This window comes from Ovis aries, chromosome 16, assembly GCF_016772045.2.
Source record: "Ovis aries strain OAR_USU_Benz2616 breed Rambouillet chromosome 16, ARS-UI_Ramb_v3.0, whole genome shotgun sequence".
NCBI classification, from domain to species: Eukaryota; Metazoa; Chordata; class Mammalia; order Artiodactyla; family Bovidae; genus Ovis; species Ovis aries.
This window is the reverse complement of record NC_056069.1, coordinates 66,613,621-66,641,452: the sequence shown is the minus strand read 5'-3', so window position 1 is coordinate 66,641,452 and position 27,832 is coordinate 66,613,621. Positions and strand designations below refer to the sequence as shown.

General features: G+C 48.2%; 1 protein-coding gene across 1 annotated transcript in view; it reads left to right on the top strand.

The window, feature by feature from the left end:
- The window catches only part of SRD5A1 (steroid 5 alpha-reductase 1), a 36,278-nt gene extending 14,752 nt beyond the window's left edge, over positions 1-21,526 (top strand). The window contains exons 2-5 of the mRNA XM_027980176.3: positions 6,327-6,493; positions 10,788-10,889; positions 13,983-14,133; positions 19,164-21,526. Of these exons, the coding sequence (XP_027835977.1) occupies positions 6,327-6,493; positions 10,788-10,889; positions 13,983-14,133; positions 19,164-19,230 (487 nt within the window). The 3' untranslated portion in view covers positions 19,231-21,526. The remainder of the gene's footprint in view (positions 1-6,326; positions 6,494-10,787; positions 10,890-13,982; positions 14,134-19,163) is intronic.
- Positions 21,527-27,832: the final 6,306 nt, after the last annotated feature.

Genomic DNA, 27,832 nt, shown 5'->3' with positions numbered 1-27,832 from the left:
AGCCACCAGGGAAGCTGCTATAAGAGATGGCTTTAAAGGCCTTAAATTTTCACAAGCTTTGTAAATTTGTATTTTGTCTGTCGCACACATATTTACCACCATGATTTACAACATCTCAGCAGATTCCACTGTAGACTCCACTGTACTGAGCTAGTTGGTTGCTCAACTTCTTTGGAAGTAGCCTCACCTTTAGTTGTTCCCCACAGACTGTATACAGCAGCCTACCCCAGCCTTTTCAGCATCACGGACCAGTTTTGTGAAGGACGGTTTCTTGGCAGACCGAGATGATAGCGTGGGAATGGTTTGGGGATGATTCAAGCACAGTAGGGGTCAAGCTATTATGAGAATCTAAAGGCACCACTATGGAGAAGGCGATGGCACCCCACTCCAATACTCCTGCCTGGGAAATCCCATGGATGGAGGAGCCTGGAAGGCTGCAGTCCATGGGATCACGAAGAGTCGGGCATGACTTCACTTTCACTTTTCACTTTCATGTATTGGAGAAGGAAATGGCAGCCCACTCCAGTGTTCTTGTGGAGAATCCCAGGAACAGCGGAGCCTGGTGGGCTGCCATCTATGGGGTCGCACAGAGTCGGACACGACTGAAGCGACTTAGCAGCAGCAGCAGCAGCAACAAAGGCACTGATCTAACAGGAGGTAGAGCTCAGACTGTAAAGTGAGTTAATGGGGGAGCGGCTGTAAATAATGATGGAGCGTCACTCGTTCACCTCCTGCTCTGCAGCCCAGTTCCTAACAGGCCGTGGACCAGCACTGGTCCATTCCCTGGGGGTTGAGGGCCCCAGGTTTAGAGAGCCTGAGCCTTCGGCCACTCCAGCCTCAGCACCGACCCCTGGAGTGAACAGCTGAGCCACTGCAGTGACACCCTTGGACTTACAGGCACCGAGGATGCCCGCCTGCGCCGCCTTCTGCCTCCATTTTTAACCTGTCCAGTGTCACTCCTGGTGTCCTCACTCCCCAGGCCACTCTTCTTCCCAAAAAGCTAATAATCATGTTACACAAGGTTATATTCCCTGCATGTGTTTCTTTGGCCCCTACAATTAATTGAGTCACCGTTGGTCTACATGGTTTTCCTTGCTGGGCTAGCAAAATGAACTGCTTGGTAGCTTCCTAAGGCTGTAGCCTCATTTTGATCCATTTTTAAAAAGAAGTTCTGTATTGGGGTGCTGGTTTAAACTCTGATTTTTCTGACCGCTGCTTTCCCATGAGTTGGGGATACTGCGATGACCACTGAGCCTGGCAGTAGGGGCCTCTGTTAGAGTCTGCCACAGCTCTGCTGGCAGTGAACCCCAGGGATGCTTTGCCAGCTGGTGGAGTTCTCAAAGGGGCTTCCCAGGTGGCTCAGTGGTAAAGAATCCACCTTCCAACGCAGAAGATGCAGAGTCAGGGCTCAGTCCCCGGGTCAGGAAGGTCCCCTGGAGGAGGTCGTGGCAACCCACTCCAGTACTCTCGCCTGAAGAATCCCACGGCCAGAGGAGCCTGGCAGGGCTACACAGTCCGTGGGGTCGCACAGAGTCGGACACAGCTGAGCACGCACGAGCACGCAGTAACAGAAAATCCCACGCTCCACTTACCGTCAAAGCACGAAGAGTCCAGCAGCTTTCCTCGTTCTGACACGGTGGGCGGGCACGCAGATCCCTGCGCCACGCGACAGAACACCAAGCGCAGCGAGGCCTGTGCAAAGAGACGAGAGCGCCACACGCAGGGCCTGCCCCGCCCACGGAACTCCTTCCAGCCGAGACGCTAACAGAGGCCCATGGCCGCCCTCCAACACAGCTTTATTTACGGACACTGAAATCTGAATTTCGTACAATCTTCATGTGTCATGGAATAGTCTTTTGATTCCCCACACCCCACCCTGCCTGCCCAACACACACACTATTTAAAAATGTAAAAAGCGTTCTTAGCTCCCAGGCTGTAGAAAGCAGGTGGTGGTCTGGACTTGGCCCGGCGGCTGTGTTTGCCGACACCTGATCCACACTCACACTGGTGTCAGAGAACGTTAGTGACCCAGGAGGAACGGTCAGGAAGGCAAAACAAGAGGCAGCTTTGGGTTCCACCTTTACGGGGTGCCAGCCAGATAAAGCGTCCGCCTGCAATGCAGGAGACCAGGGTTCGATCCCTGAGTCGGGGAGATCCCCTGGAGAAGGAAATAGCCACCTACTCTAGTATTCTTACCTGGAGGATCCCATGGACAGAGGAGCCTGGTGGGCTCTAGTCCATGGGATCGGAAAGAGTCAGACACGACTGAGCAACTAACACACACCCAGCCAGTGTTTGCCCATGCAGAAGTGGAAACCAGAGGGGGGGAAATCTGCCAGAAGTTACAGAGGTCTTCCACCTCTGCAGCGTTTCCTCAGACTTAAGCCTTCAGCACTGCATATAACTATAACCTAGAGATGTGTGATGGCTAGCCTAGAAATTTGCCTTCAACTGCAGCTTTGTTTGTTTTTGTTTTTTTTTTTTTGCCTGACCTCACTGCATGCGAGATTTTAGTCCCCCACCCAGGGATTGAACCCGTGGCCCCTGCAGTAGAAGGTGAAGTCTTAACCATTGGACTGCCAGGGAAGGCCCCTTCAACCACTTTTTGCTGCTGCTGCTAAGTTGCTTCAGTAGTGTCTGACTCTGTACGACCCCATAGACGGCAGCCCAGCAGGCTCTGCCATCCCTGGGATTCTCCAGGCAAGAACACTGTAGTGAATTGCCATTTCCTTCTCAACCACTTTTTAGGACCTGGTTTTTCTACTCTGAGCTCTCTGGGTTTTTTTTCCTCCACTTTCGGATCGTGCATCCCTGTTAGCCTGTGTTGAACTTGGCCTGGATTCTGCTCAGGTCGTCCATCCGAGACTCTCAGGACCAGAGCACTGTGCATTTCCTCAGGCATGTTTCTAAACCAAGCCCACACCCCCTGCGTCCCCCACCAGTCTTATTTGCTGCTTACTTTTCTTCCCTCTGTGTTCCTCCAAACTTGGAATTCTAACACTTTCTCAGTTGGGTCCTGCAGTTTCCCTCCTGGAAAATTCCTTGAGACCATAGCTTCCCGAGAAGTTCCTCCCCGCCCCCCACCCCCCACCACCTTTCTCACCATACTGTCCCCTTCCTGCTTTCGCAAGGCTCGGGAATCCCCTGAGCTGACCTGGGAAATGAGCTCGCTTATTCCCAGTGCTTCTCAAGTCTGGGCACTCGGGGACAGGCTGAGAACCGGTCTGTCATCAGCCGCCTCCTCAGGCTGTAACATGGGGCCCTCTGCCCTGGCTGAGAATCCGGGAGCAGCAGAAAGGCGCCATGGCAACAGTGCCCGATCGCGACACCTCAGAACCCCTGCCTGTTTTTAAGGGAGCCTGTGCCAGTACCCCCAGGCAAGAGCCCTGCCCTTGCAGCGTCAGTCTCTGCAGTTAGCCTGCGTCCCACTGCCAGTCAACTTGTACCAACTGTCTGCCCAGGTAGCAGCCATGGTTCCCCGATGCAGAGAGAAATGGCCGTTCTTTTTGTGTACCACACAGCACGTGGGCTTCCCCCGTGGCTCAGCGGTAAACAGTCTGCCTGCAAACGCAGGAGATGTGGGTTTGAGCGCTGGGAAGGGAAGATTCCCTGAGGAGGTAATGGCAGCCCGCTCCAGCGTTCTTACCTGGAGAATTCCGTGGACAGGGGAGCCTGCAGAGAGCGTCAGAAAGAGTTGGGCACAGTTGAGCACACATGTACCTTGGGACACAGAGTGTGGATTCTTACTACCCACCCAGGGAATGAACCTGCACCCCCCTATGTTGGAAACGTGCAGTCATTACCACTGGGCCACCAGGAAGTCCCTCCCTATTCTTTTTGAGGGGCTTGTGCAGGGGCGACAGAGGCTGGATGGCATCACCGACTCAGGGGACATGAGTTTGAGTAAACTCTGGGAGTTGGTGATGGACAGGGAGGCCTGGTGTGCTGCAGTCCGTGGAGTCACAAAGGGTTGGACACGACTCAGCGGCTGAGCTGAGCTGAGCTGTCAGCACTGTGGTTTCCAGGCAAATCGCCGCTCCACCAGCGGTGTCATCGCCTGATGGATGCTTCCCGTCCAGCTCGTGCTTTGCCCTAAACTTACACAAGGTCTTTGGGGGAAGTGGCTGGACAAGATGAGAACCTGCTTGTGATTCCTGGGAAAGTTCTCCGAGATGCTGAGTGAAACTGTTGGGGAGAGAATGCCTTGCGGCTGTGACATCGCAGTGCTGTTACTGTTAACAGTCGTTTATGTCCTGGAGCAGATGGCCAAAATGGAAACTGAAAGTGTGCACCTTTTCCCGTTTTAAGCTATCATCTACGTAAATACATTTTCGCTTGATCAGTTTTGGTGATTGGATCAGGCTGTGTGGCCATCGCCACCGCCCAGAGATACAGGGCGCTGTGTCCCCATGTATGTCCTTTATGCTTCTTCGCTGCTGATCCCTTCCCCTGACTCTAGTTTTGGCTTTTCTAGAATTCCTTGCATCTGAATTCTCTTTCCTTGATAGAGGGATTAAAGTTGTCATTTTCTTCTCTGCTCAGTTTTGGTCACCTTTGTCTGCTTCATCCGTGTTGTCAAATTTGTTGGCATAAAGCTGTTGAAATCGCTTCTTATTATCCTCTTAAGGGCTATAGGGTATGTAGTGATGACCCCCTTTTAAATATATGATGTATTGATTTTAAAGAGAAAATTAAAACACAACATAAAGTTCTACATCCTGTTTTTTTCGTACAGTTCTAGCTTCTTATCCTTTTAATTTCTGTCTTTAAACTGCTACTGATGTGCTCTAAGGGCTTCCCAGGTGGTGGTGCAGTGGTAGCGAATCCTCTTGCCAATGCAGGAGGCACAGAAGACAAGGGTTCGATCCCTGGGCAGGGAAGATCCCCTGGAGGAGGTAATGGCAACCCACTCCAGTATTCCTTCCTGGAGAATCCCACGGACAGAGGAGCCTGGCAGGCTGCAGCCCATGGGGTCACAGAGAGTCAGACACAACTGAGCAACCCTAACATTGTTGTTCAGGCATTGAGTCGTGTCTGACTCTTTACGACCCCGTGGACTGCAGCCCGCCAGGCTCCCCTGTCCTTCACTGTCTCCCTGAGTTTGCTCAGACTCATGTCCACTGAGTCAGTGATACCATCCAACCATCTCATCCTCTGCCGTCCCCTTCTCCTCCCGCCCTCAATCTTTCCCACCATCAGGGTCGTTTCCAGTGAGTCAGCTCTTCGCATCAGGTGGCCAAAATATACTTAAACTCAGCCACTCTCTAGCCCATGACCTTAAGCAGACTGGAGCACTGTGAGTCTTAACCGTGTCCTCTGTCAACTGTGGTGACAGTGACTCTGTGCAGGTAGCTGGGAGGCCTTGCCTGCGGTGGGCACTAGGGAGATGACAGCCATCGCCATGGTGACAGATAATGTAACGGTGGGCCCCGAACTCAAACGCCTTGGACCAGACTGAGTCACTGGTGTTAGGGGGATGGAACCTTCAGTTTTCTCTCATTCCGTGCATCTGTTGCACACTCCGTATAACTAGAACCCTGAATTTTTGCACAGTGGTATCCTTTTTTGAAACACAGTTAATTATTTAACTAGAAATTCTGCTGTCAACAGATACAGTACATCTGGGCCAGTATTCCTAAGAATGACTTTTATATAAAAATCAAGATTAAAAATCCAAGACACTGAGAGCAGAGCTTCTCAATCTGTTTCTCATTATAGCACACAATGTACATGACATATCTTTAGCATATAGTGGGATAATCTGACAAGAAGACTCCCTGGGAAGACATAGCTGTTCCGGAGCTCTGGCCCCCCTAGATCCTGCCCTGTCAGCTGGGGGCTAAGGCAGCACAGCTCTGGCACACCTGTAATTCAGTGCTGAGCTCCTCTAGTTGGAAAGCTCTGCAAGACATCTGGGACAATTAGAGATAATAGTAATAGAATAGCCAGTAGTGAAGTGAAAGGCACTCAGTCATGTCCCACTGTTTGCGACCCCATGGACTGTAGCCTGCCAGGCTCCTCTGTCCATGGGATTCTCCAGGCAAGAGTACTGGAGTGGGTTGCTATGCTGTCCTCCAGGGGATCTTCCTGACCCAGGGAGCAAACCCTGGTCTCCTGCATTGCAGGTAGATTCTTCATCGTCTGAGCCGCCAGGGAAGCCCAAGAGCCAGTTTAAGGAAACATCTAAGCATTGCTAGAGGAAGAAAATAAAGAAAATCTTCATGTTTAAAAAGAAAAAAAGAAATGTAAGACATTAAAGGAGAATTGCAGACATTAAATTCTTTATCATTGTTGCTTTAAAAAATATATATTTCTTGTCTCTGAAGGACCTTGGTTTTCCCATTTCTGATCCGAGGAGGGAAGCCCACGCCGTTGTATGCCTTCCTGTTGGCATTCATCTTCTGCACCTATAATGGCTACCTGCAGAGCAGGTATCTGAGTCAGTACGCAGTGTACGCGGATGACTGGCTCAGCGACCCCCGGTTTCTAACAGGTGAGTGTCCTCAGTGACGCATCCCATCCCTGTAACATTCAGCTCGGTGTTCACCTTCCGGTAGGGTCCAGTTAGAAAGCACACTCGTCTTGAGAGAGAGTCTGCAGAGGCCCCTTGACCTAGGCCGGGGGACTGAGCGCTGGCGGGATGGAAGGTCAGGCTGTCCCCATGACGCAGGCGCCTGGCTCCCTCGACCACTCAAGCGCCAAACGCACAAATACCTGTTCTTAAGATGACCTAAAAATAGCAACGAGCTGCAGCAGACTAAGCAAGGGGCCAAGAATGAGGGTGCTTGGGCACTAATGGGCCGTGTAATCTAAGAATGCATCAAACCTCCTACAGTTTCTTCTGGAAAGCGAGAGAAAGTCGGTCATCTTCAGTGAGGCAGTTAGACTTTAAACTCTGAGGTTTATGAGGTTTTTGAAATTTTTTTTATCTTTATCAATTAATATAAAGTAGCACATTTTCCAGGCTTCCCTGGTGGTGGCTCAGACGGTAAAGAATCTTCCCACAATGCAGGAGACCCGGGTTCCATCCCAGAGTCAGGAAGATTCCCTGGAGGAGGGAATGGCAATCTGTTTCAGCATTCTTGCCTGGAGAATCCCATGGACAGAGGAGCTTGGCAGACCACAGTATTTGGGGTCACAGAGTCAGACACAGCTGAGCGACTAACACTTTCACTTTCCTAGTACATTTTCCAGTTCTAATTATAACCTTACAGTTTCTAAGCAAAAATGGTTAAAAAAAAAAAAATTAGTCATCAAAAATATTTGCAAGGATGTTAAAAATATGTAATTTGGGGGCTCTTGTTTATAAGGAAATTTCTATATGTTTACCCTCCTAATGTTTAGAAATTCTAGCACATTCAGTTATAGCTAGTGGGCTTCCCAGGTGGTACAGTGGTAAAGAATCTGCCTACCAATGGAAGAGGCATGGGTTCGATCCCTGGGTCAGGAAGATCCCCTGGAGAGGGAAATGGCAACCTGCTCCAGTATTCTTGCCTGGAAAATTCCATGGAGAGAGGAGCCTGGGGTGGGGGGAAGGCGGGGAGGGAGAGTCCCATTCAGGGAGTTGCAGTGAGTTGGACACAGTGAGCCCCTGAGCGCACACACATGCACACAGGTAGCTACTAAGAGTCCGTCAGCTTTTCAGCTTGCCCTAAGCCCTTTAAACTATATAAAGTAACCTTAGAACTTCCCTGGTGGTCCAGTGGTTAGGAATCCACCTGGCAACGCAGGGGACATAAGTTTGATCCCTAATCTGGGAAGATTTCACTTGCCTGAGACGAGCTAAGCTGGTGTGTCCTAGAGTCCGCGGTCTGCACCAGGAGAAGCTGTCACAGTGAGGGGCCGGAGCACCGACCTAGAGAGTCGGCCCCGCTCTTTGTGACTCGGGAAAGCCACACGCAGGAGTGAAGGCCTAGCACAGCCAGAAACAAATTAAAAAACAGAGCAACCCTCCATTTCTCGTTTGTGTGTTTTTCTCCACATCTATGAATTGGTCATAACAGAGAGGACTTAACGTTTAAAATCCTGGATGGCACGAGTGGTACAGAGCCCCGCGTGCCGGAGACGCAAGAGACGCTGGCTCAATCCCAGAGAAGGGAAGATCCCCCGGAGGAGGGCCTGGCAACCCACTCCACTGTTCTTGCCTGGGAAGCTCCATGGACAGGGGAGCCTGGTGGGCTGCAGTCCGCTGGGTTGCACAGAGTTGGACACGACTGAGCGACCCAGCACACACCCACACTAGCTCCACAATCTGTGCCTCCATGAAATGCCAGACTGAGCTGTTGTGTTTGCTCCCTGCCCCCAAACACGATCTTGATTTACCTGCTCTCTATCTGATTTTCTTCTGCCCCAGTTATCAGAAGGAGGAAGGAAAAAGAACAGGCTTGGCCCATTGCCAGGAACTGCCCCCACGCCTCTGCCTTCTGAGGTTCAGGGAAGGACTGAAGTTAGGTCCTCATCACTCGAGGAAGGGAAGGTCAGAGAGTGAATCAGGCGGCCCCAGACCTAGCCCGAGTCACAGCAGAGTAGTGGTTTCACCAGCCCCTACAAGTAGGCAACCAAGGACAGAGAAAGGGAATTTTTTTCAACTAAAAGATAACAGTTTTAAATGTTTATTTGGGTGGCTTGGATGGTGAAGACACTGGCTGCAGTTCAAGAGACCTGGGTTCGATCCCTGGAGTCAAGAAGATCCCCTGGAGGAGGGCATGGTACCCACTCCAGTGTTTGTGCCTCGGGAATCCCATGGAGGAGCCTGGTAGGCTGCAGTCCATGGCTCAGCAAAGAGCCAGAGACAGTTGAGCAACTAACACTACTGCTACTTGAGGTTCTCATGGGAATTGCTTCTGGGATGGATTGTTTGAAAATTTTTGATGAACAGCAATAAAACAAAAGAATTATTTGGCCTGTGCATTTAAATGTCATTTGAAGTAGTTCTGCAGGTAGGCCTTGTCCCCTGCAAACCCTTTGAAGCTGGTCTAAAGTTTAAGACATTCAGTAAATTATATATAGACTTCTTAACTTCTCTATGATTGAATAGGAAGAATTGAAAATGAGAGCATATGTCATTGAGAAACAAGCTGGGTTACTTTTTTGGTATCCTGTTCATTTCATGAAGTACACATGCACATAGCTTTTGTAATCATATGAAGTTTTGAAATAGCGTAAATGATTATATTTACAATAGTTGCCATGAAAAGATAAGTGAATAATAAAATCCCAACAAAAAGTTTCCCAGAGGAGTACATGTAGTTCATCTAAGAGAGTTTGTACAAAGATTTTAAGATCTCTAGCCATGAAATTAAATGTTTAATTCAGATGAACACAAATATTAGTTTTATCACTGACCTTGGTGATCAAGGAAACTTGTCTCATGGAATTTTGTGAATGTGATGCTTTCTGGAGCTTCAAAAGTGATACAGTGAAATACAAAAAGAGTAGCAAGTCAACTATAAATCGATGGCTTTAGAAAGTGCTTTTGCTTCCCAGGTGGCTCAGTGGTAAGAACCTGCCTGCCAAAGCAGGAGACAAGGGTTCAATCCTGAGTCGGAAAGATCCCCTGGAGAAAAATAGCAACCCGCTCTAGTATTCTTGCCTGGGAAATCCCATGGACAGAGGAGCCTGGCGGGCTGCAGCCTATGGGGTTGCAAAGAGTTGAACACAACGGGGTGGCTAAACAACAAACGAAATAAATGACTTACAAAAGCTACTAACAAAAATTGGTACAAACTGCTTAGAAAGAGAGCTGCCTAGGAAAGAAATCCTGAAAGCCTTACTGTAGACCTGAGCGTGATTTACGTTCCTGTTCTCACCCGGGAAAACTGTTTAATGCCCCTGGACTAACTGATGAATAGTTAATGTTGCTCCAAGTGTTCCTCTCTTTGACTTGGAGTCAAATGCCACAGTTGAGCACCATGTGCTTTCCACTTTTCTTTCCATGTCTCAGAACAATCAAGCGAACGTCCTATGAAATCAAGCCATTCCTTTTATCAAACACTGTTTTGATATTTTGCCTTTTCTTGTTGACATTCATCAGTGTGACACTAAGTCTCCCTTAACTGATGAAAAACCTCTGAAATCATGTAACAATGGGAGAGAAAGCGTTCAGATGCTGTGGAATATCTAGCCAGAGCCGGGCAGCTGGCAGTTGACAGTTTTGTTGAGAGTTGAGGACACAAACAGACACACAAATGCCAAATGACGAGCGAGCAGGAAATAAGTAGGGGAGGGGTGTGGATCTACATTAAATCGCTACATAAAATAGAGAAATGAGGACCAGGTCTCAGCTCCTGGGAACCACTCCCTCAAGGGGCCTGAGTGCAGCCCACCCTGGTAAAGCGCACGCTGGGGACTCCCTGCTCCACGTCCGCCCATGGGAGGGGGTCGGGGGGGATGCTGTGCTTCAGTGTCTGTGACGCCACATAAACTTGGTGGGCTGACCCACGGGCGATGACAATACCTTTTCCTAAAGAGGCTTGTGCCTTAGTCAGATTTTTAGTCATCCCAGTCATCCTAAAAACATAGATTGTGACCATCAGATCAAGCTGTTTTAAATGCGTAATTCAGTAGTGTTTTTAGAAACACAAAGCCCTATCTTGCAACACCTTTAAGTCATCTTTCTAAATAAAGCACAGTATTTATTTCCATGGTTTTTACTATCAGTCATGGCTTATATGTTATGCCTCTAATGATATTGTGAAGGATTACAATAATACTGTTCATTCACACTTGGGCTTGTGAATTCTGTGGCTTAGTTACCATAATACCCTTGGATGTTTTATCTTGTTTAGGTTCTGCCTTATGGTTGATAGGCATGCTGATTAACATCCACTCGGATCATGTCCTGAGGAACCTCAGGAAACCAGGGGAGACTGGCTATAAAATACCAAGAGGTATGTACTGAAAATGGGGAATTTCTTCTAAAATTGACCGCCTGGAGAATTCCATGGACAGAGAAGCCCGGTGGGCTACGGTCCATCGGGCTGCAAAGAGTCGGGCACTACTGAAGCGACTTAGAATGCATTCCAAGATTGTACGGCGTGATGCCGCGCTACTTTGGTTTTGCCAGAGCTCATAGCTGAAGGACACTGTTCGTTAGCTGCAGGTCAGTGTGTCACTACTGCTGGTAGGAGCAGTGACTAGTCATTGTCTTATTAAAATGATAAAAGAACCAGTTCTGACTAATGGAAGCAGAAAGGAAACTCTAGTTATATCTGTGTTTGGAAAGAGCATATGAGTAGGAATTTATGGTCTGTAAGGGGTGTCCAGCACTTCCCTTCTTGCCACAGAATAGAATTGATTCCTTGACTGACCCTCTTTCCAAAACATTTTAAAATGTTGAGTAAAATTTTTAAATGCGTCAGTGCCGGGGACCAGCCCCAGTGGATCCAGGGAATTTGAAGCGGGGACAGAGTCAGCGATTAAAGAGAGATTAATTAGAAATATAAAGAGAGGTTAGGGAAGAATAATGTAGTGAAAAAATAGAGAAGAAAAGAGGCTGATATTCCTTGGTTTACATGGAAAGCTAATAAAGTCTCAAGACAGGAAACTTGCACCATCTATGTTAGACCACAGGCGCCCACTTGAATAGCGGAGGGTGCCCCGCCTTGGGCTCCCTCTTGGGTGGGTCTTAGAAGCCCAGGCAAATAAGTAGACACGGAGAGCCTCTGCGTTCCAAGGGATCAGCCTGAAAAAGAGAGGGAGGGAGAGGGAGAAAGAGAGAGAGAGGGTCGACATGGGGGAGGCCAAGCTTGTGCAAAAACCCCCATAACTTTAAGGTGCTTATATACCCTAAGTTTTACATAATGGAAGATACAGAGTCATGCAGGGGCAGCAGTCCTGACCCTTCTGATACCAGGCTTTCTTTCTGCATATCTTTCTGTATACAGAAGGTCTCAGGTGATTTACATTATCTTCTGGCCAAGAGGCCTGTTAACACTTTATGGCTCTCTTCCTTAATGAATGTTAATCTCATTTCCCCTGAAGTGTTTTTCTTTAATCTGCATCACCCTCAAAGCACTAAATAAAGTTACATCCCTATAGAACAAAGGTGTAGTGGGTTATAAGAAAGAAAGTACTTAACTCAAAGATCTGTGTTGCTACTTGTTTTTTCTATATACCAACTATATCAACAAATAAAAGATATGAAAACTTGGCAGCAAGTATTGGCTCAACAATGAAACCCCCGATCAGTCCTATTCTAATGATTTTGACTCCTTGGAAGCCCCTAAATTCCTAGGATGTTTTAAGCTTCCTGTGCCTCTTGCAGTGGGGAGGCTGTGAGCAATCACATGCGCAGTTGTAAAAGGTCGGGACAGACCTGTCAGGCAGGCTAGAAAGCCATCAGAGGGGTTTCTGGATTGAAACACTCTTATGCCCAGGAGATTTGTTATCTGAAAGCTCTAAATTAACTTTTTCCAGAAAAAGGTGGTGGGGGATAGCCCCCTGTTAATGTCAGAGGAGTTGGTGAAAGGCATAATATAGTAAGGCAGACAGATTTTGGTTTTTGGGGCAGATGCTTGAGAAAATCTAGGGGGACCCCTGAGGCTTGATCCCGCCTTTGTGTTTTGTCAGGCCCCCTTCCTCATGACCTTTGCCACCGGCGGGATTCCCCATGCTGGCTCCCAGCACATCAGTATGGTATCAAGAGCAGACATGATCATCAGAGGGCAAAATCTACATGAGGGCTAAAGCCCGAGTGCATCTTGGTTGGCTCGGTGACTGCCCGCTGACCCTCAGGCTGGCGTGTAGCCCAAATACGTGCCACTCGTCTGATCTGAGAAACCATCCAGCCATGAATAGGATCCTTGATGTCCTGGGGGTGGTGGGCTGACACCCATAATCGAGGCAAACCCAGATTCCCAGAGAACCTGCCTTCCACTCAGGCCTCGAGAGCCCAGCAGACCCTACACCACAGGAGAAGGGCCACAGTCAGAAGTTGCAGAGCCCCTGAGGAACAGAGCCCCATGAGCAAGGGCTTCATTGATGTGAGTGACCTCAGAACTTAGAATTCAGATACGGGTTATAAACTTTCAAATTTAAAACTTAAATGTTTCAACCATAAAGGGATTGAAAATATGAGTAAAGGAGTAGCATACTATAGAAGGAACTAAACAGATATAGAAGTTAAAAAACAATAGAGCTTCTGAAAAAAAATTTTTTTTAATCAGTCAGTAAAGCTAAGAACTCAAAGAGTGGAGGTAAACAGCACAAACGGCAGCACTCAGGTTGGAATCCTTGTGTTTATCTTCCTGGAAACCGTACAGAAATAACAGCGGAACAAATAACCAGAAAACCTCGTAAACCTCAAATTACTTAAGCTGTGGCCCTGGGGTTGTCCTTGCAGTGCGTCGCTGTGGTCTCTGGCCCGAGCTCCTTCCACCCCAGCCCCACTCCCAGCCCCCTCACCCTGCTCTGCCCCTTGAGTCCCCTGCACCCTCCCTGGGGTGTAATAGCCCAGGTGTGGAGAAAGCGGTCTCATCCATGGAGCACCCCACATCCTTAAAAGAAGGTCTAGCCTGTCGTGTAGACTTGGTGCATCTGGGGAGACTTGATGAGTGAACGCACAAGTGAATCTGTCCTTGAAAATTAGTATTTCCTTCCCTTTTTTGTCTAGGGGTTCGTAGAAGTCCACCTTAGCCAGACTAACACGTTAGTCTGTGCTCCCCAGCCTCGTATAAGTTTTGTCAGCTTGACACGTTAGCTAGTAAAGCAACATTGAAGTATGTTAAAGCCGTAGCATTTTTATAGTCAGATAAACAGGTGAATATTGATACAGGCATGCAGGTACTACCAGAAGTTGCAATACGAAATAGTAAATCTGGTCTTAGTGGAGGTGTCTCGTCGATGCAAGTTCTGTAAAGGTCATGTTTTTCCAGAGTTGGTTTTTATGTTCTCCCTGCAGGTATCTACAGGCCTCTCTGCAGTCAAGGTTTCCTTAGGCATTGCTTTTTAGTAAATGTGCTGCTGGCTCTGTTTTCTCCTAGGGGGCTTGTTTGAATACATATCTGCAGCCAACTACTTCGGAGAAGTCGTGGAGTGGTGCGGCTACGCCCTCGCCAGCTGGTCCATTCAGGGCTGGGCTTTTGCTGTGTTCACCTTCTGTGTCCTGTTCACCAGGGCTCAGCAACATCACAAGTACGTTCAGAAACACATTCGGCATTTTTAATTTGTTCTCTGATCTCTGTAGAGCAATCCTCAGGTTAGATTTTAGAAGCGTTCATACTAATTTGTCAAATCCCAGTCTATACCAAGCGTTAGCTAGACAAAAGGGCTCTCCTGGTGGTTCATACATTAGAGAATCTGCCTGCAATTCGAGAAAGCCGGCTTTGATCCCTGGGTCAGGAAGATCCCCAAAGGAGAAAGTGGCAACCCACTCCAGTATTCTCGCCTGGAGAATTCCATGGACAGAGAAGCGTGGCAGGCTACAGTCCATGAGGTCACAAAGAGTCAGACACGACTGAGTGACTAACACTTTTAGCTACATTAAAAGAGAAAAGCACAAATGTCCGAAGAAATGCCTAGCTATAATCGTCCGGCATGTGTCAGCCTCCTTGTTTGCTCCACCTTGTTTGTTCTGAGCATCTTTGATATTCCATGGCTGAGCTCCATGGTCAAGTTAAATGTCTAGCAGGGGATTCAGGGTCTGCTGTGGACTTTCCCATGGCAGTGGGGGACGCTGACCAGGCAGCAGTGTTTGGGAGAGTCGGCATCGTGCCCTGGCAAGAGTCCCATCCCACAGGTGTGCCCCACCACCCGGGCCTGGGGTCCCCAGTGGGCTCCAGGTTACCATGCCCCGAAATCACATCATTTCACATCATTTTCCAGAGTGTGGGGCCTCGGCCTTTATCAGATCCCCGAAAAGGCCTGTGATGCCTTGGACCATCAGCATGAAAAACAAAGGGTGCTAAAGGTGAAGTGATCTTGAAGGCCATCTGCTCAGTCTAACAGGTGGGAAACCGAGGCTCAGGGAACAAAGACTCAGGCAGATTGGAAGTCACGTGTCCTGCGACGGGAGGGCTCCCAGACCGGCTCAGCATCGGGACAGTCCCCCTGATGCCACAGCGATGCTGGGAGTTTGGTGTGCGTCAGATTGTGTCCTGACCCTGGGAGTGGAGCCTGTGTGGATGAGGTGGCGCTGGAGTCGGGCCCGAGGACTGGTGTCCTGATGAAGAAGGGAAACCTGGACACAGACGGGCACGTAGAGAAAAGAGGGCCACCAGCAGACAGACACAGGGAAGCTGGAGGCTGAGACTGCAGCGATGTGGGCTTTTGAACTGTGGCGTTGGAGAAGACTCTTGAGAGTCCCTTGGACTTCAAGGAGATCCAACCAGTCCATGCCAAACGAAGTCAGTCCTGAATATTCATTGCTGAGAACTGAGGCACCCAGAGGCAGCCAGAAGCTGGGAGAGGCAGCATGGACTGCCCCCTGGGGCCTGAGAGGGAGCGTCCTCCTGCCTACACCCGGGTGGTGGGCTCCTGGCGCCCAGGCAGTGAGAGCAGGCGTGCTGTCATTTCAGGCCCCAGGTTCGTGGCTCTATGTTGCAGCAGCCCCGGGAAGCTGACACGCCAGCCCTTCTGGGATGCAGCGCCCACGGGGCCGTGGGCACAGGCAGGGGGTCTGAGACGCTCGGTTTTCTCCTCTGCTGGTTGATCCCTGCCGTCTCAGGCCTACGAAACATGTTGCCCACAACCAGAAAGACCCATGCTCTCCACAGGCCTGGCTGAAACCATTTATTATCATCTCTTTAGACTAAAACTATCAAACGTCTTAGAAAATAAATTAAAAAAAAAATTAGATTCATGGAACAACAGTGTATTTTGTAAGACTTTGATAAAGATCTGTGATTTGTTTACACTTGGAAAGTGTTTGCTCACCCATCAGTGCCCCATCCCTGGCAGAGGAAGGCTTCTGGAAGAGAGATTGGGAACATGAAGCTTTTCATGAGCTAGAAACACACAGACACGAAAAAGGGTTACAGGGTTATTCTGCATTCAGCAGAAAGGCAATAAAGAGATGTCAGCTCAGCCTCGACAGTAGTAAATTCAAGACAAAGAAGTGATATAAGTGTCGCATAAGTTTTGATTCTAGGGGTAGAAAAATGAACGAGAAAAGTAATAGAAATATGCTGCTTGTCCTTTTAAAAGTATCTATGGCTGGATGAATCACAATCTGGAATCAAAATTGCTGGGAGAAATATCAACAGCCTCAGATAGGCAGATGTTACCATTCTAATGGAAGGAAGTGAAGAGGAACTAAAGAGCCTTTTGATGAGGGTGAAAGAGGAGAGTGAAAAAGCTGGCTTAAAACTCAACATTCAGAAAACTAAGATTGTGGCAGCCTGTCCCATCAGTTCATGGCAAATAGAAGGGGGAAAGTGGAAGCAGTGACAGACTTTATTTTCTTGGGCTCCAAAATCACTGTGGACAGTGACTGCAGCCATGAAATTAAAAGACCCTTGCTCCTTGGAAGGACAGCTATGACAAACCTGGATAGTGTATTAAAAGCAGAAATATCGCTTTGCTGACAGAGGTCTGTATAGTCAAAGCTGTGATTTTTCCAGTAGTCATGAACTGGATGTGAGAGTTAGACCATAAAGAAGGCTAAATGCTGAAGAATTGATGCCTTTTGAACTGTGGTGTTGGAGAAGACTCTTGAAAGTCCCTTGGATTGCAAGGAGATCCAACCAGTCCATGCTAAAGGAAGTCAGTCCTGAATATTCATTGGGACGACTGATGATGAAGCTGCAGCTCCAATATTTGGCCTCCTGATGCAAAGAGCCAGCTCTTTGGAAAAGACCCTGATACTAGGAAAGATTAAGGGCAAGAGGTAAACGGGGTGATTGAGAATGAGATGGTTGGATGACATCTCCGACTCAATGGATATGAGTTGAGCAAACGCCAGGAGATCGTGAAGGCCGGGGAAGCCCGGTATGCTGCCATGCCTGGGATCACAAAGAATCAGACACAACTGAGCGACTGAACAACAAGAAGACACATATATAAAGTGTGTGTGTGTGTGTGTGTGTGTGTGTGTGCTGTACAGCATGAGTCATCTTAGGGGATCTCAGTTCTCTGACCAGGGGTCAAACCCGTGCCCCCTGCAGCGGAAGCACAGAGTGTTAAGCATTGGACCACTGGAAGACTCCTTGTAAGCAGGGCCCCAGCCTCTGGGATCTGATGCCTGATGATCTGAGGTGGCGCTGATGTAATAATAAAAGAAAATAAAGTACACAATGCATATAATGTGCTTGAAGCGTCCTGAAACCATTCCCCTGACCTGGTCTGTGGACAAACCGTCTTCCACAAAACCAGCCCCTAGTACCAAAAAGGTTGGCGACCTCTGCTTTGAAGTCTTTTCTTGAGGTGGATTTGAGGTCTCAGTGGTTGAACAAAGTAGAACAGCGTCCTGGGCGCACAGCGCCTGGAGCCGTCTCGAGGGCTGTGCGGGTGAGGCTGTCCTTGTTGACTTTGGACTGCCGCTGGCCTTCACTCTTGCCCTTCCGAGGCCGCTGTCCCCAGTCCCCGGGCAGGGTCAGGAGAGGGACTCACCTCCTGCCCTCCTGGCCTGGTGTCTCTGCCCTGCTGAGCTATGGGAGGCTCTTAGGAACCAGCTGGTTCATGTCCTGGATCCCGAGCAGGATGTCTCAGTCCGTTCAGGCTGCTGTCACAAACGTGCCATAAACCAGGGCCTTATAAACAAGGGACATCTGTTTCTCCCAGCGCTGGAGGTAGCAGATCTGAGATCCGGATGCCACCAGCGGGGCCAGTTCTGGGGGAGGCCCTCGGCTGGGTCGCGGATGGCGCCTGCTCACTGTAAACTCATAAGGCGGGAAGAGGGAGGGCTCTGGGGCCCCTTTAATCAGGCCACTGACTCCACTCTTGAGGCTCCACCCTCATCACCTCCCGACGGCCTCACCTCCAGAGGTTAAAGTGTCTGCCTGGAATGCAGGAGACCAGGGTTCGATCCCTGGGTCAGAAAGATACCCTGGAGAAGGAAATGGCAACCCACTCCAGTATTCCTGCCTGGGAAGTCCCATGGACAGAGGAGCCTGGCGGGCTACAGTCCGCAGAGGCACAAAAAGTCGGACACGACTGAGCGCGCACACACACACGTGTCAGGGGAGGTCATGCTTCATCCAAGATCCCCTGACCACCTTCTCGGGGTGCTTCTCTTGATGTGCCTTTTGGGGACACAGAAGCTCGCATGAAAGCACCGTGGCAGTCTTCCATGTCGCGACTCCGTGCGGATGACAGTGTTGAATTTATCTAAAATCAACAGGATTTTACTGACTCACTTCCAGGTTGTTGTCTTCATATATTTCTGCCATCTTTATAACAGGTATATTTCATATATTTATGCCATGTCTGAAAATAATAGCTAATCATTTTCCATCGTTGTTTTCAGTCTGTTTAACCTTCACTGTGCTTAGGGAAGCTCCCTTTTTCCATCTATTTCTCCATTTTGTCTGATTGTTTTTTCATCTTTACTCCGTCCACTTAGCTGCAACCCTTTCCACAATGAATGAGTATGCCTTGGTTGACTTCATTTATAGTTAAAACTGAAAACGCCTGTTTGCTTGAGTGGAGGGCCACATTATGAATGACCCCTGTTGCATGTTCCTAGATTTGTTTTGAGAGTTGCCTGGCCCGTAGCTGTGTGCTATTGCCACAGACTCTGGGCCCTAGTTCTCCTCCGAGGACTGGAGAAAACTCTCAGAGTCACCAAACTCTCAGAGTCACTATTACCATAGTCAGGACACACCTGCTCGGTTCCCCTCCCCTCCCCCAGTCTGTCTGCTTCTAGGGTCTGCTAAGGTAGCCCCCGATCAGTGTGTTTATCACATGCCTGTAACTTTCCTTGCCAATATAAAGGTGAATTATAGGTGTCACGTCTTCTCAAATCATGCTGTGCCATCAGATGTGTTTAGATATCCATGATACTGACAAAATCAAGCTGTGTACCTGAGATGCCAGAATTTTTATTACTCTTTTTTGATTGGAGTATGTTTCCTTATCAATGCTGTGTTCATTTCTACTGTTTTATTAGTACTTTTGAAAAGGTCAGGAGCCCTTTATGAGGAGACTATTGTCCATTTTGTTAGCATCTGTCAAACGTTTTAGTGAGAAAAGTAACTTTTTAAATGTATTTTTTGGTCTTGTTTCAGGTGGTACCATGAGAAATTTGAAGATTATCCAAAATTCAGAAAAATCATGATTCCGTTTTTGGTTTAAGTTTGTCGTCAGTGGAATTATCTTTGACTTGAAGCTTTTCAATGATGTTTCTCTCGGGACCATGTAAATGAACTGATGTCTCTGTAATTTTTCTGGTACTTCATCTGTTTTAAGATTTGCTCTAGGATTTTTTTTCCCTAGCAGATGTGTAAGCTGCCTAATAACAGTCTAATCAAGCTGAAATCACAGACTGAAGTATGACGCTGCCCACCAATCAGGTCAGGAATCTGAACTCCTCTGATTTGGGGTCTGCTTCCATGGAGTGGGGCTTGGTGGCTCAAATGGGAAAGAATCCGCCTGCAGGGCAGGAGACCTGGGCTCTGTCCCTGGGTTGGGAACATCCCCTGGCAAGGGCATGGCGGCTACGGCGGCCAAGTCGCTTCAGTCGTGTCCAACTCTGTGCGACCCCAGAGACGGCAGCCCACTAGGCTTCCCCGTCCCTGGGATTCTCCAGGCAGGAACACTGGAGTGGGTTGCCATTTCCTTCTCCAATGTGTGAAAGTGAAGTCGCTCAGTCGTGTCCGACCTCAGCGACCCCATGGACTGCAGCTTTCCAGGCTCCTGTGCCCATGGGATTTTCCAGGCAAGAGTACTGGAGTGGGGTGCCATTCCCTTCTCCCAAGGGCATGGCAACCTACTCCAATATTCTTGCCTGGAGAAGCTTATGGACAGAGGAGCCTGGAGGGCTACCTACAGTCCATGGGGTTGCAGAAAGTCGGACGTGACTGAGCAACTGATACTTTCACTTTTCACTTTCACTTTCCATGAACTGAAACATTTCTGTACCCCTTACACAACCTACAGCATGAGTTTAAGGTCAGAGGTGACATCCCCCTCCCCTGACCGGAGACATGTTCTATCTTCATGTCCCTCATTCCACCAGGTCAGTTCTGGGTACTCGGTGTACCCACAGCCTCTCACAATTGGGTGCTGGGCGGGCAGAGAAGCTGGGCCTGGAGAGGCCCAGTGGAGGCTGGTACCAAAGGCCTCTGGCACCTGCTCCAGCCTGGTCCACCAGGTAACCTCACCGGGAGGCAGGGGGCCACGGGCATTCTTCAGGAGCAGGCCACTGTATCCCCCCCAGGAGGACTTCTGGTGGCCCTCGGCTGGGGGCATGAAGGTGCCCGGGCCAGCCCTCCCGTCGTGTCCCTCACCAGGCGCTGCTGGCCTGGGATGGCTTTCCTTCCTCCTTTGAGGGAGAATTAGAATTTTTTCAGGAACTTTTTTTTTTTTTAAGTACTTCTCAAGATTGCACACCTGCAACTTGAAGCAGAATTTCTTATTCTCGATGCTCCTAACTCTACGGAGATCAGTGGCAGTAATAACGTTGACTAGGTATTGCCAGATATGTCACAGGAGCCTCCCCTTTGGAAGGCTGCTGAGTCTCTGCTGTGAAAATGTAATGAACATGGCGAAGACCCCCTCCTCTCCTCTGTTGCTTCTGCATTTGCAGAGCTGGGAACTGGAATAGGGGTGAGTGGAGAGAGTTCCTCCTCGCTTACGATTGCTGACCATGCTGAGTGATGGGACTCCAAGACGCACGACGTGGTGTCTTAAGCATTCTTCAGCTGCTGCCTCCTGGCAGGAAGCACGCCCTCTGGCCCCTGCTCTCCGGGCCTCTGGGCACCTCATCGGGTCAGCACCCCTCTCCCCTTCTCCTGGCTCACCTTCCCCACTAGGGGCTCCCTCCCCATGAGTGTTCATGTAGAAACTGTATTCTTGGTGTTAGCAGTTTGTTACAGTCTCTTGGGGTTTTTGAAAAGGTTTTCCTGATGTGGTTGTCCTTCATTTTAACTAAAACTGGAATGCTTTTGCAGGGAACTTTTATGATCAGATAAAATCTGTGCTTCATTCTAACTAAAACTGGAATGCTCTTGCAGGGAAACTTTATGATCAAATAAACTTTGAACCTTTTTCTGACTGAATAACAACTTGACACTATGAAACAGTAAATATTTAGAGTGTCATCTGGAAAACTCAGAAATCTGAGCAAGCCTTCACTGATTTGGGCCCTGAGTCCTGGAAGGCATACCTGGCCAAGAAGAGGCTTGTCTGAAAGGCAGAGAGACCTGCTGGGGATTCTGCATCTGTTGGCGCTCCTTTTTTGAGTGATCCAGAATTTGGAGTTAAGTGGGGATTTCACGCACAGTCCCTGCTTCACTGGCATGCACTGTTTGACACAGGAAGAGATCTCGGTCTATCTTGTCTGCCTGTCTTCCAATTACTAGACACTGTGACGTAGCAAATTATGACATTGTTGTGTTCATTATAAAAATAAAGAAGATTAATAAAATTACCGTTGAAGGCTCAGTCATTTGTTACTCTTCTGTGTGGGTAATTCTTCACACTAGAAGTTCAGACAGTAACGTAAGTTTCAGCCCTGCAATCTCCTTCCCACTCATATTAGCATTTCGTGTGTGTGTGTGTGTGTGTGTGTGTGTGTGTGTGTGTGTTAGTTGCTTGGTTGTGTCCGACTCTGTGACACTATGGACTGTAGCCCGCCAGGCTCCTCTGTCCATGGGATTCTCCAGGCAAGAATACTGGAGTGGGTTGCCATTTCCCTTTCCAGGGGATCTTCCTGACCCAGGAATCAAACTCCAGTCTCCTGAATTGCAGGCAGATTCTTGACAGTCTGAGCCACCAGTTAAGCCCTTACATTTCACAGTGTCCAGTATTTTCTGTCTCGCGGTAGAGCTGTATAACATTATTTATATAAATTTTATGCGTTTCTGCTAGGGTTATTTTTAGATATTTTATTCTCTCTTGTGAATGAGACTATGTCCCCAAGTACGTTTTAGAGCCAGGATGAATGAAAGCTGTTCACAGTGATAGAGACTCCACCTGCTAGCGCAGGAGACACGGGAGGCTCGGCTTCAGTCCCTGGGGCGGGAGGGTCCCCCGGAGGCGGGAATGGCTGCCCACTGCAGTAGTCGCGTCTAGAGAGTCTCATGGACTGAGGAGCCCGGCGAGCTATCATGGCGTCACAAAGAGCTGAACATGACTGAGCACACACACCCACCTATAGTCTGTGGGGTCACAGAGCTGAACATGACTGAGCACATACACCCACCTATAGTCTGTGGGGTCACAGAGCTGCACATGATGAGCACACACACCCACGCCTGATGCTCTGTGTCTGTCACACCCAGCCACGCTTTTGTTTAGTTGCTAAGTCACGTTGGACTCTCGGTGACCCCATTAGACGGCAGCACTGCCAACTTCCCTGTCCTTCACTGTCTCCTGGCGTTTGCTCCATCTCATCCAACCATGCTGCTAAGATGATTTTATGAATTCCCGCTTCTTGTTATTTCTCAGGTTCTCCAGCTTCACAACATACCATTCTCAGATACCTTAACTAGCTCTTGTTTTGCAATATTTGAAGCTGTTGGTACTATCATTGTCCGCTGCTTATATTAGCAAGAAATTCAAGAGGAGGATTAAATAATAGAGGTGATTGCTATGATGTTTGCATAATCTCAACAGGAATGCCTAACTCAGAATTATTATTTTGACCACTTTTATTTTCTTGTGTGGTTATTGTTCTGTTTTCTGCTTTAGCCATTGGGATCATGTCTTTGCTGTTTTCATTCATTTTCTGTTTACTAAGATTTTCAAATTCACTCCACACAGATGAAAAAGGAAGACAGGGATTTCCCAGCCGGTGTAGAGGAGATAACAGGCTGAGACTAGGTTCGCTCGGACATTCTGATCTTGTAGCTATTCACTGGTCGCTCTCAATGCTTATCTTTTTCGTTTGTCTGTTTTACTCCAGCTTTTCATGCATTTATTTATTCTTGGTCATGTTGGGCCTCTAGTTGCATCGGGCGGTCGTTTCCTAGCTGCAGTGTTCAGGCTTCTCATTGCTGTGGCCTCTCTTGTTCGGGAGCACAGGCTCTAGGCCCTCCAGCCTCAGGAGCCGTGACGCATGCGTGTGGAATCTTCCTGGGCCAGGATCGAACCAGTGTCCCCCGCATTGCAAGGCGGATTCTTAACCACTGGACTATCTAAATGTTTTTGGAAAGCCCTGATCTAAATGTTTTTGGAAAACGAGTCTTTTTGCAGTGGTGCTTTTTACTTTTCAACCATTTGGGGGGATTTTATTTAAATGTTTTATTGTTCTTTTCCCACGTGTGGGTGTACTGGAGATTGTTATCTGTGCGATTTCTCCTTTGAGGAATCTGAGTTTTCCTTGTAGCCTCAAACCTTTTTTTATAAAATACAACATCATTTTAAACATTGGTGCCATTTGCTCTGTGGTTAATTCAGATACAGTATTTATACTGTTACCATTCTCTGCAACCTTTTCTTCCAGATCACATTTTCATTTTACTTCAAACAGTTCTTGCTCTGTGTTCTGATGCTGTTGTTTTTCATAGTTTTTCACTCTGTAATCTGTACCTGTTATCAGTATAAGATAATCTACCTGCTGAATGCTTTTTGCCTTAACTCTGCTGCTGCTGCTGCTGCTAAGTCAATTCAGTCGTTTCCGACTCTGTGCGACCCCATAGACGGCAGCCCACCAAGCTCCCCCGTCCCTGGGATTCTCCAGGCAAGAATGCTGGAGTGGGTTGCCATTTCCTTCTCCAATGTATGAAAGTTAAAAGTGAAAGTGAAGTTGCCTTCTCCGTGCCTTAACTCTACTTTGATAAAAAGATGGCCACAAAGCTCTTTTTGTTGATAAGTTCATCTGGCATTTCTTTGACTGTCTCCTCATTCCAAGTTTTAAAAATCTTTTGTTTCAGTTATCTTTACCAGCCTAACAAATGGACTTTGCCACTTCAAGCTCAAATTCTTTTACTAACTGAAATGTTCTTTCACACTGAAATGTTCTTTTATCATATTTTATGCTTTTATTACTTGTTTGCAGCTTCTTTTGTTTACTTTCTATAGTGATCTGGAAAGGAGAGTTCCTTTTTTATTTTAAGCATCCTTAGGAATGGTTTGGGGCTTCCCTGGTGGCTCAGCAGGTAGAGAATCCGCCTGCATTGCAGGAGACACAGGAGATTCAGGTTCGATCCCTGGGTCAAGAAGATCCCCTGGAGGAGGAAACAGCAACCCACTCTGGTTGCCTAGAAAGTTCCATGGACAGAGGAGCCTGGAGGGGTACAATCCAAAGGGTCACAGAGAGCTGGGCACAGCTGAGCACTAGGCGTCCAAGGAATGGTTTTCTATTTTTAGGAGTACACTTAGAAGTTCCCAGCTCGGTATGATAAGCTGAGCGCATGCTGTTGCTCCCCTCTGCCGCATTTTGACCCCCACTACAGTCCCTGTGAAGGAGTTCATGGGTTGGGGTTGGCCCCGTCAGGAGAGTGAGGTGGAGTCATTGCGGCATATCCACAGCACGTGTGGGGGTGGAGACGGAATCGAGTAGAGGTGCTGTGTGTGCGTGCTGTCACTTCAGTCGTGTCCCCGTGGACTGTAGCCCGCCAGGCTCCTCTGTCCACGGGGATTCTCCAGGCAAGAATACTGGAGCGGGTTGCCATGCCCACCTCCAGGGGATCTTTCTGACCCAGGGATCGAACCCACGTCTCTCACATCTGCATTGGCAGGCGGGTTCTTTACCACTTGCGCCACCTGGGGCTGTGATGGTGGTCGTCCCTAAATGCCAGAGCTGATGGGAGGGTGGAGGGCTAACACACAGAACGGGTAACAGTGCCTGCTTCCCCCGCTCCACGTAAAGAGGACGCAAAGCCCAGAAATCAGCTCTGTTCCCATCCCCAGGGAAGAAGCATGGTGGGGGCAGGGCTGGGAGGCCTCTCCAGGGAAAGCCAGAGCAAATAGATGCTTGCATCCTAGGAAAAAGGGCCTCCACATTTGGGTCTTCAGGAACCATCCCATGTAGCGTGGTGTTGTCACCGTCTGCCTTGGGCTGCATGGGAACCTTCATGGGGTGGTATTGCCCCTGAGTGACAGCTCCTGCTCTGCTTTTCTGGTGCTTTTTTAAAGGTGTGCACTGATGACCAAGAATCACCAGATACTTAGAAAAGTCCCTGTCACTGAAAAGCAAACAGCTCTGGGGAAAACCTCATTGCAGGAACAAAAGGAAATTTTTTAATTGTGACATCTGGGCAACTCAGCAAACACAGATGAGCGAACATGTGTGGGACGGTTGTCATGCACTGAAATGTGAGTGAGTCACTGAAATGTGACTCAGCGACGTGAAGGGGTGGGTGGCTGATGGAGGCTCACAAACCACATCTGATGGACATTTTATATCCAGATACGTCAAGACCTCTCAGATCTCAATAATAAATATTTTAAATATTTTTTAATGGGCAGAAGATTTGAATGGCCTCTTCACCAAAGAATATGTACAAATGGCAAAACGCACATGCAAAGATGCTTACCATCTTTCGTCACTAGGAAAACACCAGTCAAGCCGCAATGAGATACCACTACCCACCTCTTGGAATATCTGAAATTAAAAAGTATGACCAACCAACGCTTGGCAAGGATGTGGAGGCCCAGGAACCCTCACAAACTGCCAGTGGGAATGGGGGACGATCTAAGCACCTTCGGAAGCACTGTTACAGTTTGTTAAAAAATTAAGCATATGCTTCCTGCATGATTCAAACAGTTTACTCCTAGGCATTTACTCAAGAAATAAAAGCATATATCTATACAAAAACTTACATGAATGTTCACAGCAGTTTTATATATAATAGCAAATACTAGAAACAGTACAATTGTCCACCAACAGATGAATGGTTTAGACATATTGTTGTGTGGCCATACAATGGAACACTACCCTGTACTAAAAGGAATGAAGTATGACTGTCCTCAACAACATGAATATATCTCAGAATCATCTTGCTGGCTGAAAGAAGCCAGTTAATGAGGGCCAACTTCATTGTGTGCAGATAAACATTTGCCTGGGAATGCAGGCAGGGGATGGGGTCTTACAGAAGGGCTTAAGGAAATCTTTGGGTTTGATGGTCATTATTTTGGTTGTGTGAGTCCACAGCTGGATGCATCAAATTATACAGTATATGCAGTTCATTGTATGTCCCTTACAGCTCAAGCTTAAAAAATACATTGTTACACTCACAAGACAATAATATGTGAAAATGAAATTATCAGAGAACAATGAATCTAGTAACTCAGGAAATGAGAATTTGATAGAGGTAGAAGGTTAAATCAAAGTTGTCCTAGAAAATATAACTGAAGACCAAGAACAGGGCAACACAGTACCAGGTAGGAGGCCCCACATTTGACTGTACATTTGAAACTAGGGGAACTCAGACTAGACCGGAAGCCGGGGTTAGCTTTCTGGTGAAGGGAGGAAGCAAGGGGAAAACAACCACCAGAGAGTGATACAGAGTTTCAAGCTGAGAGGGAAACAACAAGGCGATCTGTGGTGAATAGTGGGCAATGAAAGCATAAAAACGGGTGGGACACCCAGAAGTCCTTGACTGTGTGAAAGCAAGATCCTTGATCTTCAAAGACGAGAGACTGGAACTCAGCTGGGAATCGAGAAGACGTCAGTGTTCCGGAATGGGTGCTTTTTCTTGTTTGTTTTAAACATCTAAAGCAAATACATCACATCTATCTTTCAAGTGTTAATACTCCTGCTGGGTGGCTATATTTTACTTTGTGGTTTTGTGTGTTCTTTCATATTTTCATTAAACAAGAAAAGAATACAGAAATGGACAGTGGAGTCTGGATGGTGAGGAAAGTGAAGTCAAGATGCTGTGAAGAGGAAAGGAGAAGGCGGGCAGTAATCACGGCGTGTCGAGTCGGAGCCCCCATGCAAAAGGAGACTTCCAGGACCACAGAGAGCTCCCCGCAGGCAGCCATTCTGTTTTTAGGACAGAGGGTCTCCCACTTTCTTTTGTTGGGGGATTAGAGGCAGCACAGGTTGCTGAAAGCGCTTTTGAGATTTGGTGACAGTTCTTGCACACTGAATGAAGAGTTTAATGGGTGGCAGACACTATTGCTGTATCCCAAGGGAGAAAAACCAGGATGAGGTGACTCCATACATCTCTGGAGTAACCTGTGGTCCACCGTGGCCAGGCACTAAATTAGACAAGGGGATTAAAAGGCACAGGCTTCCCAGGTGGCTCAGTGGTAAAGAATCTGCCAGCCAATGCAGGAAACGTAAGACGAGCAATTTGATCCCAGGTGGGGAAGACGTCCTAGAATAGAAAGTGGCCACCCACCCCACTGTTCTTGCCTGGGAAATCCCATGGACAGAGGAGCCTGGCGGGCTACCGTCCGTGGGGCTGTAGAGAGTCGGGCATGACTCAGCAACTGAATACACACATAAAAGGCACAGTACAGCTTTAAAGTGGTTTTGTTTGTTTGTTATGCTGGGGTGTGCCCGGCCTTTGATGCTCTGCATGGGCTTTCTCTAGTTGCAGCAAGTGGGGGCTGCTCTTCATTGTGGAGGCTTCTCTTGCTTCCGAGCATGGGCTCTGGGCACTAGGCCTCAGGAGTTGCCGCACTTGGGCTCAGTGGTTGTGGCTCTCAGTCTGTAGAGAAGGGGCTCAATAGTTGGGGCACGTGGGCTTGGGTGTTCTGCAGCATGGGGAATCTTCCCGGACCAGAGATCAAACCCGTGTCTCCTGCACTGGCAGGCGGATTGTTCGCCACTGTGCCCCCA